Source organism: Gobius niger (assembly GCF_951799975.1).
Source record: "Gobius niger genome assembly, chromosome: 21".
NCBI lineage: Eukaryota > Metazoa > Chordata > Actinopteri > Gobiiformes > Gobiidae > Gobius > Gobius niger.
Genome location: NC_136872.1, coordinates 18,081,194 through 18,094,674, shown reverse-complemented (window position 1 = coordinate 18,094,674; position 13,481 = coordinate 18,081,194). Strand labels below are relative to the sequence as shown.

At 40.8% G+C, this 13,481-nt stretch overlaps 1 protein-coding gene across 3 annotated transcripts in view; it reads left to right on the top strand.

The window, feature by feature from the left end:
- Positions 1-13,481, top strand: part of slc12a6 (solute carrier family 12 member 6) — a 41,028-nt gene that overhangs the window by 23,421 nt on the left and 4,126 nt on the right. Inside the window, exons 7-22 of one of the 3 annotated variants that reach the window (XM_079579872.1) lie at positions 1,162-1,403; positions 1,498-1,625; positions 2,368-2,556; positions 4,736-4,897; positions 4,971-5,069; positions 5,237-5,294; positions 6,087-6,261; positions 6,362-6,480; positions 6,555-6,653; positions 8,010-8,129; positions 8,237-8,341; positions 9,010-9,178; positions 10,193-10,388; positions 10,469-10,638; positions 11,463-11,594; positions 11,660-11,767. In XM_079579872.1, coding sequence (XP_079435998.1) covers positions 1,162-1,403; positions 1,498-1,625; positions 2,368-2,556; positions 4,736-4,897; positions 4,971-5,069; positions 5,237-5,294; positions 6,087-6,261; positions 6,362-6,480; positions 6,555-6,653; positions 8,010-8,129; positions 8,237-8,341; positions 9,010-9,178; positions 10,193-10,388; positions 10,469-10,638; positions 11,463-11,594; positions 11,660-11,767 — 2,271 coding nt within the window. Of the gene's footprint in view, positions 1-1,161; positions 1,404-1,497; positions 1,626-2,367; positions 2,557-4,735; positions 4,898-4,970; positions 5,070-5,236; positions 5,295-6,086; positions 6,262-6,361; positions 6,481-6,554; positions 6,654-8,009; positions 8,130-8,236; positions 8,342-9,009; positions 9,179-10,192; positions 10,389-10,468; positions 10,639-11,462; positions 11,595-11,659; positions 11,781-13,481 lie in introns of all 3 variants that reach the window. The other 2 variants (XM_079579871.1, XM_079579873.1) reach the window with 2 other exon arrangements.

Genomic DNA, 13,481 nt, shown 5'->3' with positions numbered 1-13,481 from the left:
TCACTTTTTGTTGCTCTTTTGTAGCTTTATTGTTGTGGTTTTGTCATATTTTTGTTGAAGTCACATGACATAACTTGGGAGCTTCTTTGTTGCTCTTTTGCAGCTTTTTTGTCACATTTTCATCCCCTTTTTGTTGCTCTTTGTCTCCTCTTCCGTTTAGTTTAGTTTTGGTGCCATTTAGATGCTTTTTCAATACGTTTTTAAATTTGGGCACTAGCAAACTGGAGACAATGTGCTTGGTTCAGGTCGAGGTTAAGAGGTTAAATGGGCTAGATGCAAGTTGGCCATTTTATACTCACTACTGCCCCCTCAGGTCATACGTGTAACTGCGGTTTCTATATTAAGCTCCTGCATGACGGGAATTCTGACCCGAAGTGACAGTGCAGGATTTTGGAGGCAGTTGTGATTAATAGGTCTGGGCTTGTTCTACACCTTAGGGCGTTGCTGGAACAGGAAAATACACAATTTTAACATTTCTAAACTCTGTATAGTCCCTTTAACTAAACACCCATAGTTTAGACCAGGATTTCCCCCAGTGATTAAGCTGAAATCCTCCTAAAACACTAATAAGAGGCCGATTAGCACTCGGCAGCTAACGGCTAATGTTATATGACACTATGCAACTATAGGCTACGGCTCTTTGTGGAAGAGAATTGAGTAATAAACTATAAATTCAACAAACACAGCTTAAAAGGGACTACACGGAGTTCAAAAATGTATTTTCCTCCCCCTACATGTTCCAGCCATGTCCTAATGTGTAGAATGAGCCCAGACATGTTCACCACAACTGCCTCTAAAATCCTGCACTGTCACTCATAATATAGAAGGTGCAGTTACACGTATGACCTGAGGTGGCAGTAGTGAGTATAAAATGGCTAACTTGCGTCTAGCCCCTTTAAAGGGCAGCTTTATTTGTAGCTTTTAGTAACTTTATTGGTGCTTATTTTTTTGTTTTCATGTGATCAGTCGGGGCTAATCTTAGCAACACACATTCTCCGTTTCTCACCCTCGTTGCAATAGTCGTGCTCTGCATCTATTAGCACAAAACAGTTTCCAATGTGCTGTGACTTGGAAAGAAAAGCCCATTTGCTGGATTTATCTGGAACCAATTTTTAGTCTGTTTAGTCTGACTCCGTTTCTTCCCTAACATTTATATTTCAGATGTACATGGCTCCGGAAGCTGCCATCTTCTCAGCCAAAGGTCCCGACGGGGAAGGGGCGGCCATGTTGAATAATATGAGGGTTTACGGGTCGATCTTCCTGCTGCTCATGTCGCTGCTCGTGTTCGTGGGAGTGAAATACGTAAACAAACTGGCCTCCATCTTCCTCGCCTGCGTCATCATCTCCATCCTCTCCATCTACATCGGGGCCTTGGTGTCCGCCTTCCAACCACCGCATTTCAAGTAAGCAACTTAAAGGACAATCTGGCTTAGAATTGTCCCTGTCCTCCTTCTAATGTAAACTCTTTTGCTTTCTTTCACTTTTGTGCCTCCGTAGGGTTTGCATGCTCGGAAACAGAACCATCAACGCCCATGACTTTGCCGATCGAAACTGCAAGAAAACTGTTTGGCTGCAACATCAACCACCGACAGAGAATGGAGATGCCAACTTCACTTTCTTTCCTGGTGAGGATTGTAAAAGTTGCAGCGAGGAGTAGGGCTGGGTTACATTTTTTTCGATACCAGTACTTTAACGATACTTGGTTTTCGATACCGATACCTGAACGATACTTTTACCGATTAATATACTAAAATATTTGTCATTCAGAACCATAAAACAGATTAATAAAGTACATTTATTCCGTTTGCATTTGTATTATTTGTTTGAGGTGAAACAATCAAGAAACTTCCTTTAACTACAAAAGTGCGGAAAAAAACACTTTTTTTTTCTCTTATATTTTCCCTCATTTTTAGCCAATTTTGTCACGTTTCCCCCCCCCCCCCCCCCCAAATTTCCCTTTTTTTTTGTTCTTTTTTTTTTGTACTTTTTTCTTTGGGGATCAAATTTTTTTTCGCCCAAATGTTTTCATATTTTCCCTTAAATTTCCCCCATGTTTAACATTTTTTCCCCGAAAGAAATTTTTTTTTTTTTTCAGTTTGTTCCCTCACATTTTCCCCCCCCTTTTTAAGTTTTTTTTTTCTTCTTTTAGTTTCACTTTTTTTTTCTTTTGCATTTTGATGACCAACAGCATCAAAACTTCAAAATAAAGAAATAAATAAAGTTTCTTTTCGGTACCTAATTTCGATACCAGTTGTACCTTTTTTTTTTCATCACCAGACTGGTATCGTTTACCGGTGCCCAGCTCTAGCGAGGAGGAACCTGGATGTGTTAATGAGCGGCATAAACTTATTGGGGCTTTTGTTTTAGAAAACGGCACTCTGGCCCCAACGTTGGTGCCCTCGCCGCCTCCTGCGACCTCTGTGGAGACGACCACGGACCTGTGGAGGCTCTTCTGTCACAGCCAGTTGCTGAACGCTTCGTGCGACGAATACTTCCTCAGCAACAACTTCACCGAGATCGACGGCATCCCCGGACTCGCCTCGGGAGCCATTTCTGGTGGGAATCAGGGCTTTGTGTATTTTTGAGCCATGTCCAGAGATAAATATTAATTGGTTTTACTCTGAAACAGTGCAAACATCAAGTACTCTGAACAATCCCCTCATAGTATCATCCTGACACTACCAAAACATCTGGGAGAATTTAACAGCACAGTTTCCAAATATTTTAAGTGGGACTAAGAAGGGATTATTACACTGCATTTTAATCGAGCAGAAACTGTGAAATTGCGCCACATGATGTGTTGAAACTGGAGAGTGAATTGATGCTTTGTTAGCAGTTTTTTTTACAAGAATAACTTCACTGATTTTCACAAGTTTGTCTTGTGATTAAAATACGATATTAATTTCAACTGTTTCTAAGAAAGAATAAGAAACGTTTAGAAAAGCCTGTACATTTTTATTAAATGGAGAAAAGGTATACTTAAAGGCCCTTTTACCTGATTTATTTTTATTACAAACAATGAAAAACAAAGCCACTGAATTAAAATGTTAGTTGTCTAAATTCATTTCTAACTTTAAGATATTTGTAGCATCCACTTCTTCACAACAGTGTTTCCCAACCAGGGGTATGGGGACCCCTGGGGGTACTTGAGGACCTAGCAGGGGGTACTTGGAACTATTTGAGTTTGGAAAAAAAGGAAAAAGGTATATTTTTCAGCAAAAGTTGTTGCTTTGGGAGAATTTTAGGTTTGTTTTGACTGCAACATTGTCCTTTTTCTTCCAAATACCACTGCAACACACTGAAAGGCCCAAGGGGTAGTAAAGACAATAAATGTTGGGAACCACTGCTTCACAGGGACGAATTAAAGGCAGATTTCTGCTTGCAGGAACTTGCAGGGTGACTTTTCAAGATCACTGTCACAGAAAAACTAGAAAACTTACCATGAAATTCATGAAATTGATCCAAATTCTTTCTAATTGTACAGTGTTTTTCCCACAAATGTCTGAGTTTATAACAAACAAGAACATACTAGGAAATAAAACGTCAGGTAGAGTGCCTTAACCTCTTAACTCCCATCTTAACAAAGCACAGTTATTATCCAGACATTACTTGACTAAAAAACTTCTTGGACCAAATATGTACAAAAAACAGACATAAACGAAGATTAAAACGCAACAGAAAAGGTACAAAACAAACAAAAAAAAGCGTGACAAAGCTGCAACTAAAAAGTTACAAGAAAGTGACGACAACGAAAAACCTTAGATCAGTTTTGTAGGTCTTAGCTTTCAAATGAGGGTTTGGGTAAAGCGTTTGAACTGGAGAAAATGCACTCCGCTAGTTTAAGTTTACATAAACTTCTATAAAAGCTGCAGTAATGTCATATTTACATTGTTTCAATCAGTAGTCCCCAAAGTGGGGTCCGGGGCCCTCTGGTGGGCGGCAAAGGCACTGCAGGGGAGCCTCCAATGCTTGTCGACAAAAGAAGCGCAGTACTTACCCCCTAAAAGTTTCTTGACCTGAGAGTTTAGGTCAGAGTAACACCTCATTTGAAAGCTAGGACCTATAAAACTGATGTAAACCTTTTTTGGTGTGTTGTTGCAGTGTTTATGTCACATTTTTGAAGCATTTGTGTTGTTTTCGTCTTTGTCTGTTTTTTGTAGTTCATCGCTTTTACTCCAAAAAAGACAAAAATCCAGCAAAAACAGTGACAAAAACACTGCAAAAAAGTGACAAAAATCCAGCAAAAAAGTGACACAAATCCAGCAAAAAATGACAAAAATCCAGGAAAAAAAGTGACAAAAGAGCAGCAAAAAAGGAACAAAAGAGCAAAAAATGACAAAAATCCAGGAAAAAAGTGACAAAAGAGCAGCAAAAAAGGAACAAAAGAGCAAAAAAAGACAAAAATCCAGCAAAAAATGACAAAAATCCAGCAAAAAAAAATTCAGCAAAAAAAGTGAGAAAAAAAATCCAGCAAAAAAGTGGCAAAAGAACAGCAAAAAAGTGACAGAAATCCAGCAAAAAATGACAGAAATCCAGCTAAAAAAGTGACAAAAGAGCAGCAAAAAAGTGAGGAAAAAAAGTGACAAACACGTATGGGAAAAAAAAGTGATGACAATGGCAAAGAGGAGATAATGCATTTGGTTTTGGTGGGTGGCAAGAGGTTAAATCAGACAAATGGACCACAGAATTTGACTATAAATGTGCTGAAATGATGAAATGCGTGTGACTTTGGCAGAGAACCTGTGGAGCCTGTACCTGAGCAAAGGGGAGGTTGTGGAGAAGCCCACCGTGGAGTCGTCGCCGTCCACCCCGACCTCCATCGACCAGCCGTACGTGTTCGCCGACATCACCACCTCCTTCACTCTGCTGGTCGGCATCTTCTTCCCCTCAGTCACGGGTGCGGACGCCATTTGTATTTCCTATCCCTAAAGTGAAGACGCATTTACTGACTCGTTTCTTTCTCCGCACAGGAATCATGGCCGGCTCAAACCGCTCCGGCGACTTGAAAGACGCTCAGAGGTCGATTCCTGTGGGAACGATCATGGCCATCCTCACTACCTCCTTAGTCTGTATCCTTCAATGAGAAGTTAATTCCCAGACCGTCCCTCTTTCTGTGAAATACCAGCGACTCCTGTGGTGCAATAGCATATATCATATTTAACAGTGGGTGGAAATGCGTCGTGTTTTAATGTACTGTAATCGGAGCCGTGTGTGTTTCCTGAGCGGAGCCTTTCAGACCTGAGCAGCGTGGTCCTGTTCGGAGCCTGCATCGACGGAGTCGTCCTCAGAGACAAGTCAGTACAAGAGGTTATTCGTAGCGTCAGCGGTTTTATGTTAAGATGCATTATGTTGTGTTTAACCTCTTGACTCCCACATGAACATAGCACATTTTCTGCAGTTTGGCTGTACTGTAATCTAAAATGTTACAGCCTTTAGGCCAGTGTAACGCCTCATTTGAAAGCTAAGACCTACAAAACTGATTTAAACTGATCTTTTTCCTTCCGTTTTGTGTTCACTTTTATGACATTTCTTTTTGTCACATTTTTGTCACTTTTTTCGTCTTTTTTTGTCACATTTTTGTCACTTTTTTTGTTGCTTTTTTGTCATTTTTTTCCTCACATTTTCTTCCATTTTTAGTCATTTTTTATCACATTTTTGTCACATTTTAGTCTTTTTTTTTGTCACATTTTTGTCACTTTTTTTGTTGCTTTTTTGTCATTTTTTCGTCACATTTTTGTCACTTTTTTGTCACTTTTTTTGTATTTTTTTCTTTTTTTGGTCACATTTTTGTCTTTTTTTTCATCGCTTTTTCTTCATTTTTTGCAATTTTTTACCCAAAAAATTTTTCGTTGCATTTTTGTCACTTTTTATAAAAAAAATTGTTTTGTTTTTTTCATCACATTTCTATCACTTTTTTGTCATGTTTTTGTCACTTTTTCTTAAATTTTGTCAATTTTTTTGTTACATTTTTGTCACATTTTCTTAATTTTTTGTGGTCATTTTTTCCTCACATTTTTGTCACATTTTCTTCAATTCACCCTCCTCCGTGGTTGTAACCCCTCGCTTTGCCCCTCTCTCTCTCGCAGGTTTGGCGACTCGGTGCGGGGGAACCTGGTTGTCGGGACGCTGGCGTGGCCGTCTCCGTGGGTGATCGTCATCGGGTCGTTCTTCTCGACGTGCGGCGCCGGGCTCCAGTCTCTGACCGGGGCGCCGCGACTGCTGCAGGCCATCGCCAAGGACAACATCATACCTTTCCTCAGGGTCAGTGGATACAACGGCTCATATTTCTATTCCAGGCTGGGGCTGGACAATATGTGAACTTCATTCTTACTCCCATGTCTTTGCACATCGTCTGTTGCAGGTGTTCGGTCACGGGAAGGCTAATGGCGAGCCGACCTGGGCCCTGTTACTCACTGCACTGATCGCCGAGCTGGGAATCCTCATCGCATCTCTGGACTTGGTCGCTCCCATCCTCACCATGTAACCCTTCCCTTTAACATTTCATCAAATCAAAGCGGTTATGTCTGATTTAATACGTTTTACTCAATCCATAGGTTTTTCCTGATGTGCTACTTGTTCGTGAACTTGGCCTGTGCTCTTCAAACTCTGCTGCGGTCGCCCAATTGGAGGCCACGCTTCTCCTACTATCACTGGTAAAAGCAGAAGTTCGATTATCGAGCCTATGAGTAGATATAGATGTGCCTTAAGTCCTATCAATTACCTGAATAGATTAATTATAAGCCTATATACCCTTTAACTGGTGACATCATCTGGAGGCAGAAAGTGATCAAGAGAAATAAGATTAAACTAAAACTAGCGATTATAATTGTAAAACTGCAACTAAAAAATGTGGTCCTGTTGTGGCTTAAAGCAGTACTAAGTAACGTGTTTACCTTAATAAATCCTTTCCGTCGTCCCTGTAGGGGTAATACAAGTGTTTATGGGATGATTGGAGGGTCTTTCATCTCCCCCTGGTGTCTCTGACCAGAAAACCATGTTTGCAACTTGACTGCCACCGGTGCGGAGAAAGCAATACACACTAATGAAATCACGAAGAAGAAGCTAACATGCTAACGGGCAAAGCTAACTGCGGGCTAACGTCACTTTAAACAGTATTTACAGCAAAGTTTGAGTGAAAAAAAAATATTTCCATTGTATAATTGGATGCACAGTAATCCTCTCTCCCTTCGCCTTTCCTGTCAGCGTAGTATTTACTCTCCAAGACAATTAATAAGTTAAAAAATCGTAACTTGCTACTACACCTGCAGTTGCACTAATGGCCTCTAGGGGGAAGAGTTACTTAGTACTGCTTTAAGGTGCAAGACCAAGAGAATGACATTTGAGACGATAAAATAAGGTTTATTTGATATTTCCAAAAACAGTTAAATTATAGTATTATGCTTTTTTCAATCACATAGCACCAGTCTATAGCACACTACAATGATGACCAAACCTTCTGTTGGTCTGTAAATGCAGTAAATTAGAATAACTGCCTTGTATAAAATGTCTCTCTCAAAATGGCTGTAGTGAATGTCTTGAAATAGGCCTCTGAACCTCTGACCCTTTCAGACACGCCCCCTCCACACGCTGTCTGTGGCATCAGTGGGGAGGGGGTTCTGCTGAGGAGCAGTGGTTGGTTACTCGGCTGGTGACCAAAGCTCGGAGGCGTCTCCGGGAGGTGGGGGCGTTCCTAGGAGGACTCAGGCAAAACTATTCCTAAAATTGCTGCCATCAGAGATGACAGATTACTCAAAAATACGTGAATGTGCCAAGGCAACACTTCAGGCATGTTTTTAATGAGGGAAAGACATAATAACATGATGTAAAGCTTGAAAAAGTCGATTTTGCATAATACCCCCCCTTTAAACATTTGTTTATCGTTACTATGACAACAGCTCCAATGGAAATAGATAGGAATCTACCTTCCTGCCTCCAGCTAAGCGTGGAATGTTTACAAACAATTAAAGGGTCCATATGTGTAGATTGATGACTTATTTTGTCGCCTTCAGGTCATTGTCGTTCTTGGGCATGACGATCTGCCTCGCGCTCATGTTCATCTCGTCCTGGTACTACGCCATCGTCGCCATGGTGATCGCCAGCATGATCTACAAGTACATCGAGTATCACGGGTGAGGACTACAAGTTACAGTAAAAGTCACGTGTGGTCAGATCAGGAGCTGTGTATAAAAATATCTGTCATTTTTGGACTGATTTTAAAGTGTTCTGTGTGATTCAGGGCGGAGAAGGAGTGGGGCGACGGCATCAGAGGCCTGTCCCTGAGCGCGGCTCGCTACGCCCTCTTGAGGCTGGAGGAGGGACCGCCGCACACTAAAAACTGGAGGTAGTTACTACATTTCACAGATGATGCCACATGCTGTACTGGCTTGCAATTAAAAAGCAGCAGAACCGTTTAGAAAACATGACAAAAAAGCGACAAAAATGCAACCAAAGAGTGACAAAAAAGTTATAACAAAATGGCGGCAAAAAAGTTTTAGAAACGTGATTTAAATAAAGTGAAACGTGACAAATGAAGCACAAACGCAAGCTCAGTTTTGTAGGTTTTTAAGTCTATATATCTTTGAAAATAATCACACTGCTCTAATTTTTACCCCATAAGTTCAGCAAAAATACAAAAAAAAATCTCCATATCGGATTTAATTACTGAATTTTTGACTCTGAAGTTGCTCGTAGGGTCCAAAAATCTAAAATTACCTCAATTCCTCTTTTAATATAATTTTCGCAAACCTTTAGAACTAATAAATATATAGATTTGTTTTGGGCATTAATATGACTATAAAAATCCTTTCATTTTAGTTGTAAAACTTTTGTTGTTTTTCTAAAGGCTTCTTTGGTTTAGAATATCACTTTTGTACTGTGCTGTGAAAATGTACCGTATCCCAAATTTGGATCTTGTTCCATCACTTTGTTGATATTTACCCTGGGCCACACTAAATCTGCTCTCAAACTTGTCTCAGATATAAATGTAAAGTCTTTCTCCCGTGTCCTCAGACCGCAGCTGCTGGTGCTGCTGAAGCTGGATGAAGACGCCCACGTCAAGTCTCCGCGCCTGTTGACGTTTGCGAGTCAGCTCAAAGCGGGGAAAGGCCTGACCATCGTGGGAACAGTGGCGTCCGGGAACTTTCTCCAGAGCTACGGGGAGGCTCTCGCCGCTGAGCAGGTGACATTAGATTAGATTTTTTTCATGATTGAAGCTTTTGAATCTCCTTGACACACTAGGAAATATAAAGTAGATGATGGCACATTTCTGTTCCACGTTTATAGAAGTAGTTTAGTTATATACGTGACCTTTATTGCAGGGTTAGGCACAAGCAATGTCAGGCCTGAGGGCTTAATCCGGACCTCCAGCATTGAATCTCTGGTCCTGAAGAAGATTGAGAAAGAAACACACTTCAGAGATCAAATACCTGGTGTAATAGGTTTAGAAATCCTGAAAATATCAGAAGGTTCAGCCCCTGGTCTTTTAATGAAGGGAGAAGTTCAGTACTGCTTAATGTGAGTGGGATTGGTACCTATTTGTTTACGTTTATATTTCAAATCCAAGAGTTGTGTCTGCTTCACTAATCTACATATGAAATTTGTCAGCCATCTTGTTAACCTCTACTGCAGTGGTTCCTAAAGTGCGGTCCCGGCCCCCTGGTGGGTCTCAGAGGCAGCCCCTAAAGCTTGTCTACAAAAAAGTAGATTTTTAAAGGAAAAACACATTTATTTGCAAAAAATTACAACTTTAAACAGTATGTAGCCGACAATCATTATTAGATGTTGCTTTATGTGTGATTTTGGCTGTAAAGTAATAACAGATTCCTTTTGTGACTTTAGAGTAAATTATGCTGCCAAGAGATTTTCGGTCCGATAAGGGGGACTTTGGGAGTGGCTGTATAGGAAAAAATATGGAATTTTTGTGGGTTGGTGAGATACCATTTTCTTCCCCATGTACCAATCCCAGACCACAGCGTGTTAATTAGAACAATAGTGACGCCTGTAAAAAGATCAAGGACCCAGGGCACTTGGTACATTATCGGAATCATTCTGATTATTTCAGATTTTAGCATTTGCAGAGCCAAAGAACCACAATATATTATCAGATAGGTTTTAGTTCAGCTAATTGGCGATGCAAACACCTTAAGGAGTCTGTAGCATTGGCATTAAATCCGATATCTCTCGTTTGTGTCAGACTCTGAAGCACCTGATGGAGAAGGAGCGAGTGAAAGGCTTCGTGCAGTGCATCGTGGCTCAGAAGCCTCGCGACGGCATCAGTCACATGATCCAGTCCAGCGGTCTGGGCGGGATGAAGCCCAACACGGTGGTGATGGGCTGGCCTCACGCCTGGAGGCAGAGCGAAGACCCGCAGTCCTGGAAGACCTTCATCAGTGAGTCCTTTAAGACCGAAAACCTGAACCCTGACTTCACCGCGAGTCCGAGTCTAACAGCGCCCCCTGTCTCGTTGCAGACACGGTGCGGGTGACCACGGCGGCTCACTTGGCTCTGCTCGTGCCCAAAAACATCTCCCTGTTTCCCAGCAACAGCGAGCCGTGCACCGAGGGCTACATCGACGTGTGGTGGATCGTTCACGACGGAGGGATGCTCATGCTGCTGCCTTTTCTGCTCAAACAGCACAAGGTACGACGAGGTTTCGCTTTTGAATGGCTGTCGATGTCATGGCCAACTTTATTCATGAATGTTTGAAATGTTTCTGAGTTGAGTAGTTTGTGTGTGTACCATAGGGTTTTGTTTGGGAGTATAAATATGTACAACAGGATTTCTGCCGTGTGTTAAAAAGAAAGACCATCCAAAACAAAAAGTCAAGGCCTTAACTGAGTGTATTTTCTCCAGTTTGGTTTTACCCAAATCTTGACTGGAGCCCACAGCCTATAGGCCAGAGTAACACAACATTTGAAGACCCACAAAACTGATATAAAGGAATTTCTTTCCTCATTGCTGCCATCAATTTTTGAAAGTTTAGTTTTCATCGCTCTTTTGTTGCATTTTTGTTATTTTTTCATCACATTTTTGTTACTTTTTTATCACATTTTCGTCACATTTTTGTTACTTTTTTGTCAAATTTTTGTTACTTTTTTGTCACATTTTTGTTACTTTTTTATCACATTTTTGTTTCATTGTCGTCACATTTTCGACACATTTTTGTTGCTTTTTCGTCTCATTTTTTACTATTTTTTGTCACATTTTTGTTACTTTTTCGTCTCATTTTTTACTATTTTTGTCATATTTTTGTTACTTTTTTGTCACATTTTTCTTTTTTGTTTGTTTTTCCCTTGCTTGCTTTTTTATGTTTTTCTCACTTTTTTGTTGTATTTTTGTCGCCTTTTTGACCCTTTGTTAAATCTAAATCGCTTTCCTCTGTTCGATGAAATATTTGCAAATCTTAAGAAGTGAATTCTGTATGACGATGGCCCACATGCTCTAACATTGCCTTGTGGCGTCAGGTGTGGAGAAAATGTGCGATGAGGATTTTCACTGTGGCTCAAATGGAGGACAATTCGATCCAAATGAAGAAAGACCTGGCAACGTTTCTGTACCACCTTCGGATCGAGGCGGAAGTCGAGGTCGTGGAGATGGTGAGACGTAAATCACCTTTTATTTGAGATGAACTTTCATTATAACGTCTTTGTTTCGTCTTCAGCACAACAGCGACATCAGCGCGTACACGTATGAGCGGACGCTGATGATGGAGCAGAGGTCGCAAATGCTCCGACAAATGAGGCTTTCCAAATCGGACCGGGAGAAAGAGGTGAGCACCGTAAGTAAGTAGCTCCCATTAGGTGTTCGAGAAATGCAATTTCCGAGAAACTGTTTGAGCGTTTTGAGTGTGGAAATTGGAAGTTGCTTGGCGCTAGGCTTGTGCTAGGCTATTTCTAGGCATTTCTATGGTATCAGCTAGCCTGCATTAAAAACAGTCTGACCCGCTCCACAGAGCACCTGAGGCAAATCTCTTTTAACGCCAGATTAACCAAACGTCTGTGTCGATAGAATAATTTTTGGAATATAACTGACGTTGCATCACATGAATCATCGCATTTTGAGGGACTATTTTCTAGCAGATCACTCCGCCGCTGCTGAGCTTATACAACCACGAAGCTGATGCTGTTCAAATATAAGTTCTTTTAATTGCAAAATGGTTCAAATTATTCTATTGAAACAGACATTTATATGGTTAGTCTGGCGTTATACGTGATTTCCCTCAGGTGCACTGTGGAGCGGGTCAGACTGTTTTTAATGCAGGTTAGCTGATATCGTAGAAATGCGCTAGCCTAGCACTAGCCTAGCGCCACGTAACTCTTCGAATATATGAACTGCATGAATTACAAAAAAAAATATCTCCAGAAATCAGCAACACTCTGGATAACTAGGAAATGAGGCCTTATGTCAAAAATCCTGAAATATCCCTTTAAGTCAATAAATTCTGTCAAAGTTTTAAAAAAAAACAGTGACGTGGGATTTCATATTAATTATGTGATTATGTGTGATTATGAATGTGTACTGAATTTGTCAAATGAAGAATCGCAAACAGTTATATTGTAATAGAATTTGATGTAAAAAGTTTGTTTTCGTGTTATTTAGTTTTGTTGACATAGTATATAGGGTGGGTGTGGTTATTTGGATCTTGTGTGGAGAGTGATGCTTTGAATATGAGCAACCAAAATTCATTCATTTAGGTTTGTTGTGTCCTCGGGCAAGACACTTTACCCTCCGTGCCTCTGTTGTTTATGTTCACTGATGTGTTGTGTTGTTTGTAAGTTTTAACCATAAGAGATAATAAGCGGATAATCTTTTGCGTCGGTTTTCTTAGCGAGTTCGTTGGAGCTTTGACGATGTAAGTTTCCATGTAAGTTTCTTAGATACTTTCTTTTTTAGCTTTAGCTCCCTGGTTCAGTCTCCAAATAGAAAACGCCCCCAGTAGAATGGAGTAGAGTAACTAGCTCAGATTGCCTTGTGTTGTGTTCAGGTGTATGTCCCCCCCAGGTACAGGACGGGGAAGCACCCAAACATCTACAAAGGAATGAGAAAGGTACATGGAGACCGAGCCCTCGCAGGTAGAAAAGGTTTTCCCCAGAGAAATGTGAAAGCGGTCGACTGAATTTGTCTCCTAAATCCGTATCTACTGTAGAGCCAAGTTTGTTGTGCCCCTTGAAACACACAAGGGGAACAATTTCCAATATTTGTGGATAAAAAAGACATTCCCGTTTCTATTGGAAAGCGCTCAATGAGAGCTTTAAGTTGAGCCCTACCATTACTTCCTCGACCTCAGGGGGCGGAGAAACTGCCAGGAATTGCCAGGAAAATCGATCACAAGTTTGAACACCTATTTTATATATAATCTATGTTGTAGACTTTTGCTTATCATTGCTGAACCATAAGAGATAGAGACGGCTGATTTTTTTGGGAATCTCTCTAAGTAACTACTAAACATGAACTTCCTGAGTAAATCAGCCCTATGCCCCTCA